Raw genomic sequence first — 26556 nt, forward strand, 5'->3', positions numbered from 1 at the left:
CTGTCAGCGTTTCTTCCTACCCACCTGCCATGTATGAATCTAGGTTAAGCATCTGGATTAAGAAGAAGAAAAAGAAGAGTGAATCCAAGAAGAAGGAAGTCTTTGAGCCCATCCTGGCTTGTCAGCCAGTAATGCTGCAAGAAAAAAAAAGGGCCAACTCATACTCTGGTAAAAACCCTGTAAACCCAGTAGTCACCTGAAAAGATACATTTCATTTCCCTGTATTGCTGAAAATCACACAAAGGAGAAGCCTTCAGGAGATTCACTATCTCCTTAAATTCCCCCACTTCAGTTCCTCTAGAACCCTTGGATCAGGCTGCTAGACCTGCCAAATTCTTAGCAGTAGATTTTCTAGGAAACAAATTCCCAGTGGAGACCAAACTTCAGAGATCACAAACCTTTGGCTTTTGTTCCCATTCCTCATGAATTCATTTCAACAAAGTATTTCTCAGTAAGTTCAGGGGAGGCATCACTCCAGAAGCGAGTCTGTCTGCCACAAAGCAAGTATAGCAACCTCATACCATGCCCAGCCCAATCACATCTGGCCAGTGCTGCTCCTGCCATCCCACAGCAAGAGCAGAAGTTGCTTGTTTCGTGCTTCCTCAGGTTAACATTCTCTTTTGGTTGCATTCCAGTTTCTTGCACACCTTGAGCATACTACTCCATGGACAAGATGTCATCAGCAGGTTTGGATGTTGGGAAAAAAAACGCATACATAGCAGTCAAAGTAGATGCTGATGAGGATTACTGCACCCCAGGTGCATTTGAACTGGAGCGACTCCTTTGGAAAGGATGTGCAAAGTACACTCATGTCAATGAAGTATGGCCCAATCTCTACATAGGAGATGAGTAAGTACATGCAGTACCTCTGCAGAGTAGTTAAGCGCATCTAGTACATCTCTGCTATGCAGGGGATGACTAAGCTGTACTAAGTACAGCTCGCCAACAGAGCAAGGTGTATCTTTCCTCCCACTGCCCATTCACCAGTATTTAGTGGTGATGATGTGAGCTGATGAGCTCCTGACAGGTATCAGCCCTCAACAGAGAAATGAGAGTGTGGTCCTTGAAGCTGTAAGAACACAGTGCTGGTTGCTGCTGATTCAAGAGAGTGCTAGGGAAGTGCAAGTGACTCTGCTGGTACTGGCTGAGTAACAGGAATGCTTGTGGTAGCAGTTTAGGCTGCAGAATCTGAAGCTAGTTATAATCTATTATTAAACATCTCATTTCAAGGAGTAATTTATCATTCTTCTGAGTGAGAGTCCTTCCATAGTTCCACTGTCAGAAGAGCATGGCCTAGATGTGTTGGATTAAGCCTGAAGTGTGATTCTGAAACAGTGTAAGTCACAGTGGTACTTCTACATTTCCAAGCCTGTGCCTCTGTGCACAGAATCCTCTGCATTTCCAAATTGCTCAAGAGACTAAAACAAACAGAACTGTGCAGAAGGCAAAGCTACAGAGATGTGTCTCACTGATCAGACCAAGTGTGATTTGGAAACAGACCAAACCCACAAAACAGACTTAGCTCTGCTGAGTACAGGACTGAACTAGAAACAGCCTATTCTGACAAGCAGAGATGACTGCTGCAGCAGAGAGACATGCCATCAGAAAATCCCCAGAGCTTTTTTTTACACCCCTAAGAATTACTGGTCCACTTCCCACTTTCCTCTACACCCTGTACTAACATGACATTTATTTTACACCATCACTGTAAGGCACAAGCAAGAGCCCCACTGGCTCCAAAGGTATCAACATTTTTTTTAGAGGTCCTAAAATTCATCTGTTGATAGCTTATAAAAGAGCAAAGATATACAGCCTTGAAAGTTACAGACTTCTGATATCATCATCCAGTTACTTCTGTGGCACCAGACGGGACAGAAAGACACACAAGCATTCTGGGCTATAATCAAGCCAAGGTCTCCTCTTCTAGAGACAGGAGACCCAAAAGACCCAGGGAGAAAGGAAATATATGCTTAATTGTCCTCTCCCCATCCTACTGTGCCCTTTATTAGCTATTTATAGTTCCAGACCCAGTGTAAAGAACAGCCTCTTTTGGCATTTATTTACTACCTTATTTTTCAAAACCACCAGAATTATTCTGAAGAAAAGTGAAGCCACTAAAACAATTTCCCTCTTACCTCTGAAGCTGCAGAGCTGGCCTCTCAGCAAAGCAATATAATAGAGAGACAAAGGTCTCTGGGCAGTGAACTTCTAAGCCCAGGACACCAGCTACTCTTTTCCTTACTCATTCCTGTAGCAGTGGCTTGTTAACGTCTCATAATAAATGGCAGGAGGTGCAACTCTGAATACAACATGCACGAGAATTTAGCACACACTAACCAAAGGACCAGAAAAAGAAGCTTCTGCAGAGGCACTAAGAGCTACACTCACTTATGCTGGGCAGTACATTCCTGCAAAGGACCGGCCTTAAGGCAAGAGGAAAAGCAATGGTGCTTCAAGGGGAAAGGAGCACCCCACAGAGCAGGACAAAAGAATGAGAAAGCCAGCGGAGAAGGAAAAAGAAGTGAGGAGCAGGTGGGGGTGAACAGAAGTAAAACTTGACCAGAAAATGAAGCTCCCTGAAAGACAGCTATTGTCAACTGGATAAGGGTAAACTTGCATCCACCAGCAAAAAAATCTGAGATGAGAACTGGTCTGCAGGCAAGACACAGCTTTCATTGCCACTGCTAAAATTTGATTTTAAGCAAGCCAAGTCCAGAGACTACTGTAACTTCTCACAGCCAGTCCCACATCTTACTTTTGACCAGCAGCTTCCCCTTTCAGTGTGGCAGGGGTTTTGGTATTGTTCTATTTTAAGATCTTGCTGTAGGACTGATTGTCAAAGAGCTGCCACGGTGATGTGAACAGATGTTGGATGTATATGCATCCTCAGCCATGCTAAATTAAGGTTGATCTTGAAAGAATTTAGAAGAGCTCATCAACAAAATCAAGTGAACACACATATGCAGAGTTTATCTTCAGAGCATTTACATCTGTGCCTCATTCCTGCCTCCTGCATTTACAAGGTTAACAGGACTTGTAACTGCTTATGGAAATGCTAATTAATTACCCTAACTACGTAACCACATCTTCCTTCTAATGCAATACAGGCTATCAAGGAGCCCTGTGAGGCCACTCAATCCTTTTGTTAAAAGGCTTCACTGCAGATGTTGCCCAGAGGCAATGAAATCTCTATGAGCCTGTCAGGCCCGGAATAATCAAAGCCTCAAAATATAACATGCTGTGTTCAGCTCCAATTGAAATTTTCCTCTAGTAACTTCCAAGGACGTTTGAAGACCAGACGCTGGAACTTGCAGGAGACAGTCCAGTGATAGGAATAAAACATACCTTGCCAAGGTTTTGACTCATCTGCTACCAGGATGAGTGCTTGCATATATCCCACTCACATCCAGAAGCCTTTTAAAGCAACAGAAAGCAGCTTTGCCTTGCTCCTTTCTTTCACTGGTCACCAGGTAACTTAAATGAGCGGTTTTACTGGCTGATCCCAAGCCTGTTTGGTTCACCACGGTCCCATCAAAAATCTCTGCCAGTTATGCAGCTTGTCACTTTCTCTTGCAGCTCTAGGACCCGAGATGACGTTCAGGGTTCTACATTTCTGAAATTCAAAGCACAGTTTAGCTGAAGACAAAGGCCTCCCAAGATTTTGTTCTCCTCTCAACCATTATTTAGCTCTCCTTAGGTTTTAAGACCTCAACACCATTTCAGATCTTGCTACGTTCTCAAACTGGCCCTGCAGGAAAAGATGCTTTCTGGAATCTAATCCCTTGTGGGTTAAATGCAAACAATAATGTTCTGGCTATGTGGCTGAACTAAGCTTGCACTTCATTAAAGCTATGGTTTCTGTTACTCCCAGTAGAGCCCCAGGGCTTACGGTCTTGAGAGCTAACACAGGTGAAGTTCAACGAGATACACGACTAAGCCAAACCTGTGGGTTGAAGTATATGATAATTACAGTGCACAGCTAAACTTTAAACATATTTACTAGAACTCATTCTCTGCTCTTCCCTTTCTCCAGAAGTAGGGCTTTTTCCAAATGACTAAGTAGGAAGATGATTTATACTGACCAAGAAAACAGACAGGCCTCACTCAGCACATAACATTATGAGATCATAGAACAGTTTGGGCTGGAAGGGACTTCTGAAGGGCATCTAGCTCAACTCCCTCTGCAGTAAACAGGGACATCCTCACCTAGATCAGGTTGTCCAGAGCCTAGGATTAATCATACAAAAGTATGTGTTAACGTATTAATCATACAAAAATAGGAGTGTAGCAGATTTAGATCATAACAACACTCTTGAGGACATAGTGTCAACTCCGTCAATTTGAGAATCTGCCAGTTGTAGCAACAGTTTAGCAGTCCAGAGAATCAGACCTCTAACACTGGGGCTTAAACAAAGCAGTAACAGCCTCCAAGGCAAGGAACGCTCCCCACGTGTCTGTCTGTAGGTGATTTCTAACACTTGGTGAGTGACGGAAGTCAAGACCAACAAATGACTAAATCATGTGTTTGATGCCTCTGCTGCAGAGAAAGCAGTGAAGTCTTTTCTGCATCACTTCCAAACCCAACATCCACCACCTGGGGCTAGAGGAAGATGGACTATTCATCTTTCTCTGCCACACAGTAAGATCCTCTTCAGCATTTTCAGTGGTACCAAAAAATTCTTCTAAATCACACTGAACAGGAGGCATCTCCAGAAACGCAGCAACACCTCTGACGAAAGAGGGAATACAATTCTACACTAGGTTCCCTCAGCACTGGAGTTACCAAAAGGAAACTGGGTCAGTATTATTGGAAAGTCTCAACATCTCTCCCCAGGAGGGAGAAATGCCAGGCTCTCTCCAGAAAGTGACAGTACCGCCTATATTCAGGAAGCTTCTTTCTGACACTGACCATCTGGTAAATTATCATCCTGCACGGAGCTCTCCTTCCGTGTGTAAGGAAACTGAGAAGTTTGAGAGAGATCCTCACCCCCTAACATGTTGCCTTCAGATTTCTCTGTGTTTTGTCAAAGATGGGTCACATCATCTGTGGCTTTAACAGTCAATACTCAAACACGTTTGCTTTGCTTAACCTTCACGTGAAACACAAGAGACTTGGTTCTGCTTAGGACCCAGAAGCATACCAAGCACCCATCAAACCAGTATCAGCTGTAATGCTCTGACAGGCCTGTCTAGGGAGCTGCCCCTCACCACAAGGTGTTTCAGAGGATTACTTCCCTTCTTTTAGATGCACTTGGGTTTTCATCATCAGTTGCCTTCTCTTCCCTTTGTTAGCTGCTTTTAATATACTTAATACTTGATGTGGAGGCGCAGGCTGCAGTGCCTTCAAGTTGTTTCCCCCTCGCCTCCAATTCTATTGGTTTGGACATCTTCTTGATGAAAGTAGCTGGGACTAAAGATCATTATGACACTATTTCTGAAGGGAGAAAGAAGGGATTTGGTACACTGGAGACAGCAACTTGAAAGAAAGGATTTTCTTTCATGTTGTAACTACTTACATTGTTGCTTCCAGAAGGCAGAGTTTGCTGCAGCACTTGCTTCTAATCCTATGAATCTTAGCTTTAAAAGTGACAGCAGGCACTGTCAAAGTCTTGGACAGGCCCTTTACTTGCCCTTGCACAAGCTGTGAGATATAAATAGTCTTTTGGGAACCATCTGAAAAAGGATGACATTTTTGTTTGGGTCAGTTCTTCCACTTGGTGATAGTCTCTTATTTTCAATATATCCCTATGTGAAATGATTTTAATCTCATATTTTTACCATTTAAACTGCATTCCCATATCAAAGTACTCCCCCTTGCCTCAGAATTTTAAATGAAACATGTTTATGAGTCCATCTGTCCTACAGTAAATACAGAGTCTGATTCAGCACTGAGCTTTTTGTTTAACATGCTTTGCCACAGAGAGGAGAGCTTCTGGGCACGCTTAACTTTTTAGTGTGAACTTATGTGCTCTGAGTTGAAGAGCTGATGAGTTTTTACATGGCATCAGTCTGCCCAGTTCATCTCTTACTAAATTGAGTTATACTGACATTTTCCCTGTTATCTCCCAGCGTGTCACACTTCCACCTTCTCTACGCAGCACACATTCCAGACAGACACTAGAGACCACAGCTGCACCATGTAAAAAGAAATCAAGTGCTAATGGCACAGGCGGTGGAGATACACAAAAGGGAAACAACGGCAAGAGCAGCCAAATGCCTACGGCTCCACCTACATCGGCATCTGCAGCGAACTCCTCTACAATGGCTGCTTATATTCAACCAGAATCATGAAAATGTAAATACTAATCGCACTTTATCAGGAAATAGGAGTATCCAAAGATGGAAGAAGAAATGCAGTTAGCTTAACTATTAAACTCTGAGAGTGAGCCAACTGCAAGGGAAAAAAGTCTGTGCCACTTCTAGCTGGAAGTAATTGAGAGTTATAAATCTGCCAATAAGGTATGCAATTAGTATACTCCTTAATGATCCCACACTGTTAGTCACCTCAATCAGTTTGATATTTGCAGGTATTTTGGCTTGATTTATTCCTTCCTTTCAGCTAAAATACTGATACCTCAGGCATAGTAAAAACTGCAATGAAAACTAAAAGCATCCTCCCCACCTTGGGATGTAACAAGGAGTGTTGTGCATGACAAAACACGCACCAAAAAATTAGCTTCCAGTTAAAGTCAAGAGATAATGAAGGATGCTTCCACAACAGCATCCACACTACAGGCTCAGCTGAAGTTGGGAAACAAGCCAGTCTTTCACACAAAGCTGGAGTTCCCTGATGGCTAAAAGCCAGTCCAAGAGAACACGTCAAGTGGCATAGTAACAGCCCCACTCACAGGCATATAGATTCCTCTATACGGGAGCTGAACTGCCTGTTTCTTTGTTTCTTGTGCTCTGTTAACTGGTAATCTGCATGCCACAGACACAGCATGACCTCACGATTAACTGCCTATATTACGGCAGTATCACAATCTCAGTACAGACTGTTCCTGACCAATACCATTTATGATCAACGGGCAAGATAAAAAGACAGCTGAGAAGTGTGCAAAAGCAGACAAAACCAAGTCAGTATGACAAGTCATGGTCCAACTGGGCTATCTGCCCAGCTCTTGGGGAAAGCTTTTATAAGAAGAAAAAAAAAACAAACCAAGCTCAAAAGTTTTGAAAGAAGTAGAGATAACTTTTATGAAAATTATCAGGTGCAAGACTGGTGGGATGCAGAGAAAAGAGAAAGAACCTAAGTGCTTCTTTATCTCCATATCAAGGTTGAAAATAAGCACTCTTGATCTTGAAAGTGTTATTTCAGCTTTCTTAAAAGACAGACTCCAAAGCCCAAGGCAGGCACCTCCGGCAGTCGCGTGAACACTGTTCTCTACTGCAAAATAACCCTGCTTCCTCGGATCTCTGTGCAAGACTACCTACTACAAACCTTAGCAAAGGCTCTGGATAATGTTGTCCTGGGTATCTGCTGGAAGAAAGGCACCCAAAACTCTCTTTACAGGTTATAAACAGTAGCTCGGCCTGCAGATGCACCAGCTGTTCACATACTACAGGATGTAGCTACACCGAGCCTGTTCCCCATAGCCAGGGCAGATGTTTAGGTCTTGGTTCAATTAACAGGTTAACAGCACCCACATACAGCATGATCTGAGGGAAAACATGGAGGTATTAAGTGATTCAATAAAAATAGAAGGACTAATTCCATCCTGGGCCCCAAATTCACAGTGTGCAGCTACAGGTGAGATCGGGAGGTAGAGGTGGAAGTTCCCAGGAGCTTGGGCAGACTAAGCCAACTGCTTAAGCAGTTAGTGAAATGCAGTATGCCTTCTTTCTGAATGCCTATGGAACACTGGGGCCATTGAAGAGGACCACCAGAAACAAAAGCATTATTTGTGCCCACTGTGCTAGAAGGCAATCTCCTGACAACCTTTTCAGATGAATCTAAGTGTTGAATGTTAATAATTCTCAGGTGGCCTATTGTTTGACATTATCCCTGCTTGGAACAACTTCATGATATAATTCAAAAAGCTATATAATGTTAGCCTGAGTGGTGCCGGCAGCAGCCAAAGTCTGGTAGTATCTACAGTGCATCAAAGTCTTTGTTTTTCCTGAATGTAACTACACTGCAGTCCTATTTACTATTCAGCACATAGGTTTCCACTTGCAAAGGTTCCAGTCAAGCACAGCTCTCTGACATGAAAGCACTGGTCTTTCGCTCTGTGTTGAATACATGCTTTGGGCCAAGTCCAGTGAATGGAAAATGTTTTTTCTATTCCATCATCAGGGAGGCAAAACAAAATGAGACGTAATTGAAAAGCAGAAGCTGTAGTTCAGTTCAAGCATGTCAAAATCAAACAAGTATTCACTGCCCCCTTACTCTCTGGCCAGGACATTTAATCTTTTTTTTAAGTACTGGATATTCTTATAGCCCAGAACCAAAGTGCCTTTGCTGGCAAAATGTACAGAACATACACACCTAGAGAGGAATCCTAAGGCAAAGATCTGCTAAAAGGAGTGAGAAAAGGAAAAGTCTTTCTAGGTCAGTCACTGCAACAAGGATACAAAGGGAAGGAGTAAGCATTATCTAACCCAAGGTGAAGGTGGAAAGCCAAAGCACTACCAGCAAGATGCTCTATCCTCCAGACTCTACAGAGCTTAGGCAGATATCACTGCCATAACTGCATTTTTTATTTAGCTATTAAATCATGTCATAGGGGGACTTGCTACCTTATTTCATGGCAAAAATGTCAGCAGCCTGTTAGAATGAAATAGGGTACAGGTAAGAACCTTCAGTACATGTAACCCAGTTAAGTGCTCTTAGCACTAACTTCTTGACTGCTCAGAGCAGGATTTTTTACTTTGGCAGAGGCAGACAAGGTGGAGTCAACATCAAGCTATTCCAAACTGCCACCAATAGAATCATGGAATACAACAACAGGTAGCTCACCACAATGTCCTGTCTGACAAGAGCTGCATTTACACACTGAAACGTCCAAGAAACATGCACTGGGGTAGGTACTTCTGGTTGGAAAAAGCTTTTTTCCATCATGCACCAATAAATTTACAGCAGCAGTAGTTCTGTGAAAATATACTGAAAGAATGAACCCTACGCAGAAAGCTCAGCAGTGTTCCTAGGCACGAACAAAAGGTGACAGCTTTTCCAGAACAAAACTCTGCAACACTAAAAGCTTTCTGAAATGGAAACACAGAATGTTTTACATGCCTCTCCCTGCACTTCTTGAGGAATTTTGGGCTGCTGGCATGCGTTTAGGGAACACAAAACCTGAGGAGTTCGTTCATATCTCACTTTGCCTGTCCAAGGGGGTCAATTAGAATATCGGGCTAATACGTGACTTGTGCTAAAGGCTAGTATCAAGTTTTCATAACCAGCTTTTTGGTTTAGACTTCTGGTTTAACCAAACACGACAGCAAATAGGAAGCTGATAGGGAGCTGTGACCATAGAAAGGAGGTTTAAAAAAAATAATTTTTTTTTTTCAAGTAGAAATGAAGGGGGGGAAACGAGTAACTTAATGCTGAAAAGCTTCACTTTTGAATTCCAGCTGATCTCACTTCTCGCGTATCACCCACTCCTTTCTTAGCTCTGCAGTATCAATTGATGGGACAGAAAAGGAAAGCAGTATTCATAGGCCCTGGTGCAAGTTCTGCCACAGATCTTCTTCTGTGACTTAAAGTAGTTCATTCTATTTCTGTAGCCAAAGTTTCCTCATGTGCAAGATGGACAGAAGCCAGCATTGTCCTACATAACAAAGGTGCCAGAAAAATAAAGTCATGTTTAAGGTGCTCTAAGGACCTGGGAGGGATAGTTACGAACTCCAGAAGGACCATTCACTCTGAATGGCAGTGTCTTACCACAACGGCAAATGATGTGTTTACGAGGCATTATCAGTTTAACCAGTGCTTGGAACAGATCTCACGTTTTTGTGTTTTCTGGCTTGCCGAGTAAGGAGCTTCTTCGCTCAAGCCACAAGTCTTGTTTCAACAGGAGGACTGCGTTGGACCGCTACAGCCTTGAGAAGGCAGGCTTCACCCACATCCTGAACGCAGCCCACGGACAGCGCAACGTGGACACCGGACCACAGTACTATGAAGGCATCAGCGTGGAGTACCATGGGGTGGAAGCTGATGATCTCCCCACTTTCCAGCTCAGCCAGTTCTTTTATTCAGCTTCCAAATTCATTGACAATGCACTTCAGGATGAAAGAAGTAAGCAGGGTGCTGAAAGGGGTTAAAACCAGTATTTACTCATCTTGTTATAAACACAGTACTACAGCATTCAGCCTTTTTGTGGAATGAAGCAAGTCCCAGACAGTTCAACAGAGAACCAGTAGGAGAGAATCAGCTTAGCAGGCAGCAATGAACTAGGACCTTTCTTGCTGCAGAGCTAGAACCAGCTCAAAAGCTGCTTTCCAAACTCTTGGATAAAAGGCCACATCACAGCTTGCAGTAATGGATCCTGTCTGATACTAAGGGTTTGCTTTTGTTGCTTTGACTCCTTATAAATACATCAGAGACATAGAATCAATTAATCAGCTGTCATTTCCTCAAATTAGTCCCTGTCAAGAAAGGTGTCATGGATATTGGTTGCACAGAGGCTGGAGTGGAACATGAGTACTCTGCAGAGACTCCAGACTGTCACTCCACAGCTCACACTCTGCAGCATTAGATTCACTCTACAAATACAAACCCCAGCTTCCTACCTGGCCATCAGATCCCTCCAAGCTACAACACGTTTATCTCTCTGCCAGCTGCCAAGTAGCAGGGGACCAAATCAACACTGACAGCAGAGATCTAGAAACAATTCATTAAAGCCTTTGTAATTTCTCAGCTTGATTACTACAATTCATTATTTGCTGACCTCCAGCAGCGTTCTCTCAGAAAGCTTTACACTGAGGTAAAATGCTCCAGCCTAGGCCTCACACTGGCTTTCAACATTATTACCTCTCCTCCCCCGCAAACACTGTCTGGTTGATTGATTGGTGTTTTTTTTGCTTTGTGTTTTTTGGGGTTTGGTTTTTTTGGTGTTGTTTGGGGTCTTCTTCTTTTCCTTCTCTTTTTTCTCTTTTTCAATATCTCTACAGTACATTTTATCAGAAACCAGCTGAGAAACTTCTGAGACTTTCCTGCTGACCTACAGAGACCTTGATAGCAGAGAGTCACTTATTTTTCTAGCTTCACTTCAGCTTCTGTTCTCAGCTGTTTAGCTCAGCTGTAGCCAGCTACTACCTGGCTTGCCCCCAGCAGCCAGCCATGTCTACACAATTGTACCCTTTCAGCAAATACAGTCCACAGCAACAGTCCCTCCCCTTGCTCAGGGAATGGCTTTCCAAAACACATTTACAGAACGATGCCAAAAGCTAGATTAAAAAGTACACTGATGTCTCTTACACTTAGGAGGAGAAAAGACTGAAGGCAGCAGCTAGTGCTCTCCAGCTGCCTTATTTGTGAATGCACATCTGGTGTACAAAGGTGCTCTGTATTTCAAGTGCCTAATGAAGGACTATCTACATGCATCTTCCTGACTGACAAGTAGCACCCAGATTCCTAACCAGGATTTTATAGCACCAGTATCTATCTTCAGTGGTGCTAAATGCTTCTGCTCAGTAACATTAATTACACTCGTTTGCTACTCTGCATTAGAAGAGAGCAAAGAAAAAGAGAAGGAGGGACAGGAAAAGTTTTGACTTTTGTGACAAGAACATACGTATTAATGAAGCTACACTGGCTAAGATGAGACTTTCAGTCAGGCAAGTGATCAAATCAGTTGAATACATGTCTTCATACAATGGTTGGGGCATTCATGCTAGGAAAAGGTTCAACAGTAAAGGTTACTGCAACAATTTGTCATGCAAAGAAAGAGGCCTCTGTCTGCAAGGGGACAGAAAGCATGACAGCTTGGATGCTGTCAAAACACAGTCCTAATACAGTAGGCTTAACCTTCAAAACTCTCTGGTCAGAGTATTCTTTCATAGCTTCAGCACGGGCAGATAGATTTGAGAGTTAAGGTATCTTGGGTTGGAATTAGTTTTAGAAGGAAGCTCAAGCTGTTCACAATTATGCACACTATCATTCAGCTGTGCATAGAGATTTCCCAAAAGATGCAACTCAGACCACGGGACAGCTTCATGTTTATACCAGCAGGGCCTAAATAACCTGCAAGGAAGACATTATTTCAGGAAGATTTAAGCTCCCTACAGTTCTACAGACTTAGTATTTCGTTGTTTAATTCCTCAGAATGTAGAGGGGAACACCATTTTCTTTCCATGTGAAGACACCATATAAAGATGGAGATAAAAAAAAGGAATGTGAGAAAAAACATCTGAGATAAATAGGAAGATCCGAGGCACTTTTTGCACCAAAGACACCTCGACGCTCATGGCTCTGTCTGACTCTGGAGTGGGAGTACTGCATCTGCACAGATTTTCAAGAGAGACAAGCCCAGTTCAAGCAACCAAAATACTTCAGGGACCTGTCACCACTCAGCAGATGTCTGACTCTGTGCACTAATACTTTATACTCCATAAGTGGTCAGAACCAAAGACTGCAAGAGCGGAGTCTTCTCTCTTGGAGAAAGTGGGCCCAGACTGGTCCTTACCTCAGAACTGAAGAAGCCACAAAATAGTGCAGAAGGAACATGGCTCTGCAGAGTAGTACCAGTGTTTTGCTCTAGCAGGCAGTCTGATCTTGAATATCCACACAGAGGCAAGGACAGCCTTAGTATTCCTACAGTCAGGGGGCACTGAAAAAAAATGACACTGCTATTTTTTGCCTTTAAGACAATGTAACACTAGGCACTTTCCCCGAGATCCCTTGCATCTGCTGCCCACACAGCACAGAGCCCTCCTCGGCCTATCACATCTTATATCACCTGAACAGCAGCCCATTTACAAGGTGGGAGCTTTACAGAGAAGCAGGAAGGGCTGAACAAATAAGAGTTTTCATCCGTTTCAAATGTTTGCAGTAATAATAGAAGGGATTATCTTTTTCCAGGAGAGGAAGAGGCACTTTCAGTTATCAGAGAGACTGGAATTTTGCCAAGATGCCTCTGAGACCGTCTACTGGGATTAGGATGCAGACTGTAACCATTAATCCTCCAGTGCTGGCAGTTCCTGATGCAGCCATTACATAGCAACGCTACTCGTGCCAAGACATCCTCTTGTGCCTGGAAGCAAGGAGTTAATCGGCAGGAGTCGTGGCTTTGCACCCAACACTTCTCACTAGGCAGAGCTGACAGAGATAAACTATTATTGGCCCTGATAGGATTTTTTTTTCCTGTGGCAATTCAGCTTAGCAGGGTGTTAGAGAGAGTGCTCCAAATCTACTTCCTTCAGCAGTTCAAGCCTTTATGAGACCCCTCAAGGTCTCCAAATCATTTTTGGAAATCTTTTGAAGTGTTTCAGAACCTGTCAATCAGACCTGAACCCATTTACTGTTCTCTTCCTCCATCTAACCCAGACACAGCAAACAGGGAATGTTCCACTTCTGCTTACATCTTTGCCACAGACTTTTCTGCCTCTGGAAGTCCAAAGTTCAAGAAAGCAATCTTGTGGCACATTTATTCAGAAATGAAAACTACTAGCAGAGACTCTGCTTTCACAGTACATGAGGACATGACCATATAAAACACTCAGAGAGGTGGTGGTAGAAGCAAAACGTTACTTTCATTCAACATGACAGGGCACGGGTGACTAGCCGGAGGTTTCTAAAGCACATTCCCTGCAGCAGTTTAAGAGCTGGTTTCTTCTTGTCTCCGTTTATATACCTATTCATTTATATGGCTAGTCTTACTCCCTGCCTTAAAAAACATCAGAGTCCTAAAAGAGCCTTGTTACTTACATTTTACAAATTAACTATCTGGGTATAGAGGAATGCAACCTAGACGCTGAAGAACACAACTGTCAGGGGCAAAAACAACCACACAACCAACCAAACAAAAATCTATCAAATAGGGTTAGGTTTTGTGTCTAGAGAGCAGAAGTTAAAAAAACACTTCAGTATATGCCATCCACTCTCCTGGAAGGGTGGTTTCATAGTACATCAAACCCTCCCACAGCCTTGTGCTTTGGTCATTATGCCCCAGCACAGAATCACTTACCCAATGCTTGTGAGGTATCTACTTAATGAATGGCTGCAGCCCTCCAGCCTTCTCTGCAACCCTGCTGACTGCTATTACAGCAAGATTTACAGCCCTAGTTTCCTCACCTGTAAAAAAAGATGGGCCCTACAAAAATGCTAGTGTGGGTAGCCAAACTACCAAAGAGAGGAGGGGCAGAAACCCTGGCTGTTAACTACCCATGTCATCTCTACCTTATTTCTCTTTGTTTCTGCAGACAAGGTTCTGGTTCACTGTGTCATGGGACGCAGCCGTTCAGCCACGCTGGTCTTGGCTTACCTGATGATTCACAAGAACATGACAGTGGTGGATGCCATTAAGCAAGTATCAGCACACCGATGCATCCTGCCAAACAGGGGCTTCTTGAAGCAGCTGAGAGAACTGGACATAGAGTTGGCACTGCAGAGGAGGAACGCCAAAAACAGCCTACCATCTGATGATGATGAGAACAGCACCACAATCTAATACTGCTCCTGGCAGGGCTGGAAAAGAAACTCCATAAAAGGAGGGGAGGGGAAGGTGTAGTTAATTACAGAGTCTCCAGAATCAGTTGTTATTTGGAAAGAAAAACAAAGTCATTTCAAATGCTCTCAAGATGAGAAAGAATTGAAGCCAAATTTAAAACTCATCTTCTTAGAATGTTCCAGCCTTAGCAGAATTCTTTGTTATATGAACAAATAAATTTTACCCTCTGTAGAAGAATCCTCTAGAGCACAAAGGCAGGCACAACTTAAAACTCTTTTCTGGTGAAGTACATCCACCATCTCCCCAGTCCTGACCTGAAGCCCAACACATGGCCTTTCAAAGCTTAGAGCTAGGCATTCCCAAAGAGATTTTGAAGGAAAAACACTGAGCACTGAGGCAGTAACTGCACAGATTAACTGTTTAGTCCCAAAGTCTTGAAAGATATCACAGGAGTTTGTCTTTCTTCGTTGTTTTCTGGCTTCTCTGGCAACTATCATGCAATGTTTTTGACTTGTCTTTGTATTTATGGCTGTAATAAATATCTTAACTTCAAATTCTCAGACACAGCAAAACACGATAAACACAACTAGATTACTGTTAAAAAACAAATTAGATATCACAATGTGAACAGTACTCATCATAGAGACACATAAACTCTGTTAGACTTACAGCCAATTAAGTAACCCCACAACTGGATTAGGAAAAAAAAAGAAAGAAAATTCAAAAGGAAGGCATTTGAACAGTCACAATGTGGGGTTAAAGCATCAAGACATTATTTGACAGAGCCCCCCAGCTGTTTCCACCTACCTCCACAGATCTTCAGATGCACCTTTCCAGAGTACCTGACCGTCTGGGCTATTCCATTCACAAGCCAGGCATGCAACAGCTCTCTGATTCTTGTGTCTGATAATCCTGTCTTTCAAACACATGCCCCAGCTGTTGCAGTGACTTTGATGAAGAAAGCTGCATTTTGTCACCTCTATGGCAGCACTGTGTTCCTTAGCATTAGCCTTACAGACAGGAATTCTGTACCAAGCAATATACTGAAATACAACAAACACCTCAATTCCCTTCAGTCAAGTTACAGGTTATTTTCCTTCTTGTATCCTGCACGACAGCTTGATGACTGCTGAAAATAGAAGAGGATTTGCAGCTAACTGGAGAAGGGTACCAAAACAAGGTTTTCGGGGGCCTGTGGATGAGAAATGAAAATACAGAGGAAAGATTTTGGTAGAGCCTGACAGAGCTCTCAGACAGCAGCCTCCGAACTACTGCTAGAAAGCAAAAACCAGAACTCTTAAGTAGCTGCCACCAATTTTGTCCCGCATAGATTAGGAAATGGGCATACGACAGCAGTGACACAGCAACAGAAAAATGTCTCAGCAATTTCCAAAGCATGACATTTCAAGCTGCTCAGAAACTAGGAGCTGGTGTTCTTACATAAAGAACAGCACTAAACTGATTTCTCAACAAGTAAGTCAATAGAACCCCACACAGATTAGGTGAAAGCCTTAAACATGTTTAATTAAGCCCCTTCCCTTAACTAAGGAAAATATTAAAAGAGAAGGGGAAGAAAACCAGTCATTGGTCTTCACTTACACTGGTCAGTTTGCTTGCTGCTGAGGGCATCAGTCTCTACAGTACAGGCTGGATTAGGACTACCTTCAGTACTAAAGCTAAATGCCAGGCCCATTCTATTTACCATACAGTACAGAAATGTTCCCTTCAAGTATATAAATTGTTTTCATCAGCTAGCCTGATGGACAAATCAAACAGCTTATAAAACAAAAAGCCAGGCAGTAATCTAACACTGAAGCTTTGTATGTTTAGATGTCCTCTATTTCTACCAGTATCACACAGCTTACCAAGTTAGCAAAAGGTTTCTATTTTGTCCTGTCCATTGCCAGGAGATCAGGTCGCCACACTGCAACACTTACTATTTCTGTCTTTGCTAAAGGGCTAGAGGCAGCCTTTAGGGGTAGTCATTTGGCAGTGTCCAGATGCAGCAGGTTCTGCTCCAAAGGCAATTCTCTTCCCTAGAACCAGGTCTTCCCGAAGCACTACCGGTACAGCTATGCCTACAAAGCAATTCTGAAGTAAATATACTTATGTCTTACTTCCCAGCTTTTTTTCCCTACCATCCTACAGAATCAGTTGGACTACATGAGAAAGCAAAAGTTCTGCAACGTGTAGCTCCCACAAAGTAGGCAACTCTTGCAAGTTGCTAACTAGCTAACCAAGTAATTGTTAGCTGCACTGACTTGATCCACAAGCCAGCTCTGCAAACAGTGTATATGCAGAATGAGTGCACTTTATTTCCTTGCATATCACTGGTGTTATGAAGTACTCTATTTGTCAAACCAAAGACTAAGGTCCTTGGGCAGAGACACCAGCATTTCCCAAGAGTCATTTACTGCAACTCCGGGAAGAATTCTTCTGAGCCATTAAAAGACAAAGTTAATTCTAATGTGGGACAGTGCTAGAGCACACCGTTGAAACTCACCCCAATGCACAGAATACTGAGGCAGATCTGCCAAGCAAAAAGCAGCCCTTCCTGTAACACAGTATGCACAGCAATGCAACTCACAGCTAAATAGTCACAAGGATGATGCAATTTGTCCTTCTGAAAGAAATTCAGCCCTGAAATAAAAAAACAGTAATATTGAAAAACTGCTTGTTGTGCACAAATAGTACAATGTTTTCCACCCAACTTTTAATCCATATTGCAAATACAGAGTTTTAGTAACGTGCTATAGGTGGGATGCTCTGTTTCAGAGGGTGGCTTGCCTGTATGGTGCTGGTTTTGAAACTAAACAGCAGCGAGTAAAGACCCAGGTGCCTTTTTCAATCCCTGTAAAAGCACATGAATGAAACACCACAAAACACAGTGCTACTTTGGGATGCAATTGTTCAAACACACAAGGTTCCAGTTGTACGCAAAGGCTGCACATTACCTGTGTTGAGTTCAACTTTCCTTTTTCTAAGCATAGGAAAAAAAGTGACAGTGACTTTGTGAAGATGAACACACAGTTTGAACACTACAAATACTCTGCCTTCAAAAAGCAAATTTGACAGTGTCAGTATACAAAGAAAGATCTTTGCTCTCCTTATTAAGCATTCTGAACCCGAGTTACTCCAGATTGTCACTTGCCCATCAATCTCGGCTCCTATTCGCATCTACTCTTTGTGAGACTGCTGCCTCACCCAACAAAATACATGTGGATCTGTAGCATCACTTTCTTCATTTGGCAATACTACAGCCTTTAAGGGGTCATTTAAAGAAATACACATTTCTCTGACTTTTGAGTCCATAAATTATCACCTACAAAGACATTTTATCTACTGTCATGGTGACGTGAAGTTTTCTGTACAGGTGACCAATCCTTTCTCCTTAGCCAGCAGCCCTTCCGCAGCATCAGTGGGCTAGAGCAGGGATTTGGTGGCAACACCCACATCAGAATAATTGTGACACATTTTTACAAGGATTTTTTTTCTGGTGCAGACTCACATTGGCCCAATTTAAACTTGGTCTCCTCTAGAGTTCCATGTATAAAAGCCTTCCTGGTTGTTACAGACTTGTTGCTGCTGGAAGCGTTCCTGTGTACACGCCTTTGTGTGCTCACATATACACGCATATAGGCAGAGCTCAGAGGTTCAACACACATCTGCAGTGTTTTTAACCCAGCAACAGTGACAAACAGCAATGACAATTCTATCATTAAGCTATGGCTCAAGTACCATGTCTGTTACTGTCACCAACACTTGTACATCTGTATTATTGCTTTCTATACATGAAATATTGACAATCTTGTATTAAATAGGTACTTATTCAATATTTTATTAAGATTATTTTAAAATAATCTGAGATAGTCTCTAGTTTCACAAAGTGTATGCAATTATGATGAGGAACCTACACTTAGGCTCTAATAGCTGAATCCAAACCCCATCAACTCGGATGGGCTTTAGACTGAGCATGTGAGAGCACTGACAAACACTGATTCAGGAGGCAATTCCCATGCAAGACCAAACTATGACAAGACACAAGAGGCTAAAAATGGCTCATCATAATTTATTTTATGTTAAAATGTACAGCTTGGGGGTGGGGTGTTGTTTTTTGCAGGTTTTATTTTTCTTTCTTGGGTTTTTTTTGTGGATTTTCTTTTTAAGTGACTGACTAAAAAGATAACAGATAAATACAAGAGTGTCACTGGGTCCTATTTTTACATGTATCAAGCCTCTTCTGTTTGGCCCTTACAGTCACTCTGTACAGGTACAAAGGCTACAAAAAAGGAAGCAATATAAACAGACACAAATAACTTTTGCCTTTTTACATGCGATCTGTAAGCTTCGTTTGAGCTATTCACACGCTACTGCTCTATTTTTTCCCCTTAAAAAATAACTCCAATATTTTATAAAGATAGAAAAATCTACAGATGGAATGAAAATGTAAAGTTAGAGGCATTTCCATAAAATAGCAACTTTACACCAAATTCACTACTGCTTTTTTTTCAATCCTGCCAAGTATTTGGACATCTATGAAAATGTTTCAAAACCTGACAAATAAACACTGAGATGTTTCAATCAACAGGAAAAAGAAATCCTAACAGTATTTATAAAACAGAAAGCTGCCATTTTTCCTATTTTCAGCCCCAAAGAAACTGGTCACAAAAATGGAAAATAGTCTCAACTTTACACTAAACATACAGCAATAAACCCCTTTGAGCTAACCAAAATGTGAATAGCTATTGCAGCTTCTTTTCTTAATTAATTTTTACAAGTTTTATAATTAACAAAAATATAGTTCTGTTTTTTTGTTTGTTTTTTTTTACCCCTCAAACTAGGGTAACCTAATCAAGGCAAAAAAATTAAGAAATGGCTTACTGTTAAGCACAACACTTGTACAGTACTACAAAATGCACTGTCACTAACAAAGACATTAGCGGCATGCAGAAGTGTCACCTTCAGAAACAAAATCATACAATAAAAGAACTGCTAAAAGGCATTTACATGTGGGGAAAGGAGAGAGAAAAAGCTTACGATCCAGTACTGTCTGATAGTTTTGGAGTCTGTTTATCCACTTTTTCAATGGGAGCAGGCACATAAAATGGCTCTGAACCATCAGCTGCTGTGTAATTGCAGTTCAGAGAATGAGTTTTTCCTTTCCAGAGAACTTCAAGCTCAAGGAAATTAAAGAAGAAAATGGAAAACCGAATTTCTCCCAAAGAAAAGAAAGTCCCACAAAATTAAGAACAAAACAAAACCAAAGTGAAACAAACAAAACCAACCAAACAAAAACTTGTCTAAGGCTTTCTGCTGCATACAGCTTTGAAATGGTGCCAACAAACGCTTTTGCATTCACACCAATTGCTGGTTTTGAAATCGTACTCTCCAAAAGGTATTTGTGCAGATCAATCCCATACGCCAGTTCGGTAGACTGTCTCTCCAAAGGGCCTACCTTCTCATGTAGGATCCATTAAGAGACTGTTTGGACATGCCTGTATTCATGTAGCCATGATGCCCTGGAGGAGTGTACATCATGTTACTGTGGGGTGCTGTCTGCATTGGTTGCTGTGCATATGGCTGAGTTCCCATCATCCCCATCTGCATCTGCATAGGGTACTGGGGTGTTTGATTCATGTACCCATGATTACTGTGATAGCCACTATTCATCATTGGCTGGGACATACTATAACCATTCATAGCATTAAGGGTATTCATATTCATGTTCACCGAATTGACATTGTAAGCTGGGGCTGGCATCAAATTTACGCTCATGTTCATACCACGCTGCATTGCCAAAGTCCGTGTGGGCCCTTGCATGGCCACAGTTTGTGAAGCACGCCCATAAATCTGTGGCTGATGGGCTGCAGCAGCAGGTGGCAGAGGTGTGGATTTGGTTCTTACAGAAACATGACCTTTGCTGGCCATCTGAGTCTGCAGTCTTTGGGTGTGGGATATTCCAATGTTTGATGAAGTCATATTACGCTGCAAAAGGGGAGGTGGCAAATTCATGGGAGGAGGAGTAAGATTGGGGGGAGGGGTCATGGTAGCCTGTGCTTGGGGTCCTCCAGGAACAGCATGTGGAGACTGAGAAAGCTGAACAAGCCCTGTGTTACTTAAGGGAGTGGACAAAGAGGCACTGTTTGCATAGGAAGTTACAGCAGCTGAGTGGCTGTAAGGCAAAGAATGATCCATAAGCGTGTTAGTTAACTGCTGCAGCTTGGCAAGGCTGAAGGTGGCAGATGGCTGTGAGTAATGCCCCGCTCCGAATTCGCTCTGCCCCATTCTCTCATATAACCCAATGTTGGCATTGCTAGTCTCAGGGATTTCACTTAACTGCATAGGTGGTGTGAAATTAGTGGCCATGCTGCACTGGGATAACTGCTGGTTGCTGCTTGGAGGTCTTTCAACAACACAACCTTGGGGAGACTTTACACTGCAAGTAGGAGGAGAACTGATGTTTGTTTGTTGCATCATACTGCAGCTTCCATTTATGTTAGATATCTGCTGTGTCACAGCACAGCTGCTCTGTGTTAGGTTACTAGATGTAAGGCTACTGTAAGAGCAGCTGTTTTGAGAAGAGTTGTTCCCACAGATACTACTACCCATAGTAGAATCGTAGCTGCTTGGGTTTTCGTAGTTTTCTGTGGTGCTCTCAATGCTCCCCAGGTCACTGAACCCACTATCCACAACCTGCTGCGAATGATCGGAAACTGAAGGAACATCCATCATTGGGCTAGTCTCCATGTTCTGTAGAGAGGGCACAGAAATGGCACTTTGATCTGGACTGATCTGAGCATAGCTGCTCTCTAAAGGAGCAACACTGGGACTACTAACAGAACGAACTGACTGGCTGGGATGAGAGTGCACAGATGAAACTGGACTACTGTGGTCAGACTGCTGACAGTCATCCAGTGTGGTCATTTGGGGACTTTGGTCATTATGGGCATAGTTTTGCAAACTTCTACAGGCCTCTTGAGTCTCTGCACAGTCCTGAAACGTATCTTCGTGTTCACTTGTCTCTTGGGTTAGAGACTGAACTGCTTGAACCGTCTCTGAATCAATCTCCATGGCCTCAGCATTCTCTCCCTTGAACTCAGACTGTAATTCCTCACCAGCTTTTTGGTCTGGGTTGTTATCTGTGTGATCATCATCAGATTCAGGCACTGGGTCTGAATCTGTAGCAAGTTCTTTCTGATCACTTTCACATTCGTCGGCTGCAAGGTCCACACCACAATCCATTAAATCCTCCTGATTTGAATTACCAGTTTGAACATTTACGTCTAAAAAAGACTGCTGTGTTTCCAACATGTCTTTGAAAGCTTCGCCAGGCAATTCCTCTTTCTCTGCTTCTGCTGAATCTATGTGGCTATCATCTTCATCGTCTGCGTCATGATCCTCATTGTGAGAAGGTTCTTCATCTTCCTCCTCCTCATCCTCCTGATCTTCCAAATGTGCAGACTCCTCTTTTTGCAGAACCACCTCCTCTGCTTTGTCTTTTTCTTGATCTTTTGAATTTATGTCAATGCCTTCTACATTCCTTTCTTCTTCCCCAGCTTTCGTCGTATCATTTTCTTGTTTTTCTAAGGGTTCACTGAGTGGATGCAGAGGTTCAGGTTCTACCTCTTTTACCTCATCATCTGGTGGTGGCATTACTTCAAGGGGCTCTTTAATTGCTTCCTCTGTAACAGTAGGAACTGAGCAGGACTTATCTTCAGCTACTTCCTTTTGTTCCTCCGCCAGCACCTGATAGTCAGGCTCCATAGGAGTCTCGGGTGGAGTGTATAAATTGAGCTTAAAGCCAGGTTTTCTTTCTTTGCTTTGCCTCCATTTAGATGGACCACGTTTAACTCCTTTGGGCCAATTCTGCTTACTCTTTAAAGGTTCAAGATTGTCTTTAGTGCTTTCTTCCAACACAGATACATCCTCTGTATTATCTTTGGGGGGCAACAAATAGAGACAAAAGAGAAGTCTTAGCTTGCACAAACTAGTAAGTATTTTCAAACATGAACTGAAAAACAAACTCAAAATGTTTTATGAAACTCTGAAAGAATGACACAGTCTCTATACCTCAAACAGTTAAGTTGTACTTGTTTGGTGGCCTTTTAACAGTTAGCATCAGAGCCACCATTTCATTAGAAGAATCTCAGAGTTTTAAATCACAAGACACAAACTAAAGCAAAACCACTGTCCAATTATTTACCAGCCTTTGTTTTAGGAGTAAAGATGTGCCAGCAATTTATATATCTACTTAATGCATATTAATCTTATCTGACAGCAGTAACATGTGTCTGGAGTTTCCTGTTTGACCAGTCTGGAGGTGAAGGCATAGTAAGCATACAGCCACACTTCAGCACCAACACAAGAAGAAGTGGTTACTTCTAGGACATTTTCATAGGCAACATATCATGCCAACAATACACACGAGAGAACTGAAATGAACCACAGAGTGTGTCAGAACACCAAATTAATCCACTGACTATAAAATCTACCCAAACACCTTCACTCGTCTACTCTTCTCTTTCCCCAGATACCACTTACATATACATGAGAAGTCTTAGGATACACATGCTGTGCAACTGGGAGTGTAATGGCTTCAGTGATACTCCTCTGCCAAGTTCTGCCTCTCACTGTAGTTTTGTCACACTCCTACAGTCAATTAAGGTGATGACATAGTCCATAGACAAATACACAGTGTCAGTTAAAGCAGTGCAAATTTAACCACTGGGGCACAGCTGGAACGCTCTGAATTTACTGCTATTGGTTTAATTCAGATCTGTTGAGAAGAAGGACAAAGCAGCCATATTCCAACATACATATGCACTGGTTTGTAACAGCACCAACATTCATAAGCGTGGTTGTTGTAGCAACAAAAAAGCTGCTAAAAACAGGAATCAGTGCATGATCCCTCAACTGAGGATAGCCAAGATTAAACTCCACATGTCGTTATTAAAACACTAAAACAGTACATACTGGATTCTTAGAGGAAACATGTAGACTTGAGAACCCATCCATTCACTCATTCTAAGTGTAATTTGAGCCAGGTGGTCAAGGGACAAGTAGATTTTCTGAATAAGTCATTAATAGTTTCATTAGCCATCCAATAGCTTTTCTGCCAGGAAATACCCTTGAAAATCAAACCAGGTCAGCAGTTTTGAAAGAACTCAGCTAAACTATCTCTGTCTTTTCTGGGCAAATAAAATTGGGATTGTACTACTGAGAACCTATTGTGCCCCAGAAACAACAAACATTTCACCAAATTACCAACAATGCTGAACAGAAAGGTGTCTGTGGAAATCAAATCTTACTTTTTGCTTGTATCCTTTAGCAGGGATACAACAAAACCAGTATTAGATAATATTCCAGTGATACCTCTGCTTTGTTGAGTATGAAATGCCCTGTTTTAAGGACATAAACGTTGACTTTGGCAACATGACAAGGACTGTAGCGCTTCAGACTGGAAAACACTTGTTTTCTGATCACAAAAAGCAGATTATAATCTTAATGGGTCAGGTATAAGAAAGGAAGTCAATACAACTGAAACAAAACACAGGAAACCTGAAGCCACCACTGAACTCTAGTAAAGTATGTGAGAATAATGGCTCCAGAAGAACCTCTAAGCAGAAAGTATTATTAAGATTAAGACTGAAATAACTAAATACATCTCATGAAAAAATTCCAGAATAAACACTTCATTTAAAAGGCACCTGATAGTTTTAAGAAGATATAAGAACATTTTCAGCTTACTTGTACAACTGTCATCACTCCTGTAACAAGTATCTTTCTCCTCCTTGCTCTGCTCTTCCTCCTCCTCCTTCTCCTGTTTCTGCTGCCCAGGTTGAAACTCAAATGTTTTTTTAATCACAGGCTTCAAGTCGTCATCTTCCCCATCCACCTCACAGGTCGGTTCCAGCTGCGGCATGGGACGCTCCTCGTCCGAGTTATCAAATGGCTCATTCAACACCTCTGTTGTTTCAGAGATGGTCTCTGTTGTAACACTGCTATTAATCCTTCTGCGTTTACGGCCCCTTTTCTTTTTCAGTATGAAAGGTCTCTGAAAAATAGTTCCACACATATAACTTTTCCTACACTCCTCTTTGTTACCCAAGTCTGGACATACAAAAATAAATCAGGCTTTTGTAAAGTGAGTGAAGAATAAACTGTTCATTGCAAACCCACCAAACTAAAATCTTTCACTGCATCCAATTCTCACATACACAGAATCTGAAACATCTAAACATTTAAAATAGGTATGTCCCTAGACATGCACACAAACCTTTCTGCAAGTAAAAATTAAGAATACAATTTTCTTCATACTGCAAATGACTTTTACCTAATCCTGTCAAAGAACACTCATTGGATATTAAATAAATTCTATTTATACATTTTTCCTCTGTGGATTTACAGTCCCCCAACAACCCTCAACCTACCAAAGTTTATTCCTCTATATTTCTGGTTTATGCTACTTCAGACAGGAAGTAGGAAACAGCAAAGGGAGTGCACCTCAAGCTTAAAATGTGCCTCAACAATACACTAAAAGAATCCTGTAGTGGGATGCTATAAAGAAAAAAACCCTACTCGACAGTTTCTGTCACTATGCATTCTTTCAGACTTACAGTTGCTTTTCATTTTAAGGATGCTCACAAAGTATACTGTAAAAGGATTCTCCAGTTTCGCTAATTCTCATCAGGCACTAAATGCTAAGGAGACTGAACGAGTGGGACACTTAGGTTACTAATTTAAGCCACTCAAGTAGCAATTTTTCAGTGAAATTACATAAGCACCGCAGTAAGCAGAACTACCGTTTACAACTTCTGAAAGCTAGAAGAATATGGGTTGAAAGAGCCTTTGTGATTTAACAGCGTTTGTTTTAGAAAAGCAGTACTCCCCTGGAAGGAGCACCTATACCAAAAAGAACACAAAGAAAACCTTTACACACCGGGCTCCACCTTAAAAAGCCAAAAAGAAACCCGCTGAAATGTTGGCGCAATACCGGGGGCGACCAGCAGAGGGCAATCAGCAGTTTACAAACGAGCAGGACAGCCTGCGGGTTTGCCGCACCAGGACTGCACAGCCCTGTCAAACACCAACCAGCCGCTCAGAGGGAACGGAAGCACTGCCCAGGGTCCAGAGCAGACAGGAAGGACTAAACAGCCTAGGACACGTTCGCAAAGCCCCAGACAACTGTGAGGAAAACAAACGGACTGAAACCGGAGTTGGCGCCGTCCCAGCCGCTGAAGCAACGCACCTTTCTCTTCACGGCCAGGGACTGCGGCTTTGTCAGCCGCGGGGGGGAGCTCTGCCGTTTCTCGTCCCCGCCCTCCTCCTCGCTGCTTTCCTTGGGCTGCTCCGCGGGCTGCCCTCGCTCCCCCGCCGCTGCCACACTCTCCGCAGGGCGCAAGTACTTATTTTTAGACTGTGCTTTCGCAGGTGACTGCCTGCTGCTCGTTCTCGTGGAGAATATTTCTTGCTCTTCTTTTTCCCAGCAGCTAGCTTGTTCCATTAGACGTTCAGCCTGAAGGGTTGAGGTTGAAATAACAAGTCACTGAAACGGCATTTAATCTTTTACATTCTAAAGAGTTAGGGTAAGTCAACCCTGATTAGCATTGCTGGCTAACCTCGGAACATTCCAGCTGATTCATCTAGTAGCTTCTTTACAACAGTTAGGATAACAAACCAAAGATGATTGCATTTCATGGGATATTTAGCACCATTAATGATGCAGTGAATTGATTTAAGTCTGTTAGCACTACATTACATGCCCAATGACATGGATCACTTTGAGCAAGTTTATAACACAAAGAATCGATTGACACTGCAGCCTCTGAGCTGTGCACCAAATTTGATCTGATTACATGCCCTTTGACTACCTCAGGACTGATAAATACCTCTCCATGATAAGTGACTCATGCTCTCAAGTCTTCATATCCGTCCCCTCAAAGTTAGG

General features: G+C 42.4%; 2 protein-coding genes across 11 annotated transcripts in view; one reads left to right on the top strand and one right to left on the bottom strand.

Annotated features, from left to right (window-relative positions):
• The window catches only part of KAT6B (lysine acetyltransferase 6B), a 151169-nt gene that overhangs the window by 33445 nt on the left and 91168 nt on the right, over window positions 1-26556 (bottom strand). For 8 of the 10 annotated variants that reach the window (XM_064145535.1, XM_064145534.1, XM_064145536.1 and 5 more), the window contains 3 exons: window positions 25858-26124; window positions 24357-24663; window positions 18659-22546 (listed from right to left, as the gene is read on the bottom strand). In XM_064145535.1, coding sequence (XP_064001605.1) covers window positions 20061-22546; window positions 24357-24663; window positions 25858-26124 — 3060 coding nt within the window. In that variant the 3' untranslated portion in view covers window positions 18659-20060. Of the gene's footprint in view, window positions 1-18658; window positions 22547-24356; window positions 24664-25857; window positions 26125-26556 lie in introns of those variants that run through there. The other 2 variants (XR_010302633.1, XR_010302634.1) reach the window with 1 other exon arrangement.
• DUSP29 (dual specificity phosphatase 29) lies at window positions 665-14637 on the top strand. Its single transcript, XM_064145695.1, has 3 exons — window positions 665-849; window positions 10017-10237; window positions 14362-14637. Exons 1-3 carry the CDS (start codon window positions 665-667, stop codon window positions 14607-14609), a joined length of 654 nt encoding a protein of 217 aa, XP_064001765.1. The 3' UTR covers window positions 14610-14637.

This window comes from Pogoniulus pusillus, chromosome 6 (genome assembly GCF_015220805.1).
Source record: "Pogoniulus pusillus isolate bPogPus1 chromosome 6, bPogPus1.pri, whole genome shotgun sequence".
In the NCBI taxonomy this organism is placed as follows: Eukaryota; Metazoa; Chordata; class Aves; order Piciformes; family Lybiidae; genus Pogoniulus; species Pogoniulus pusillus.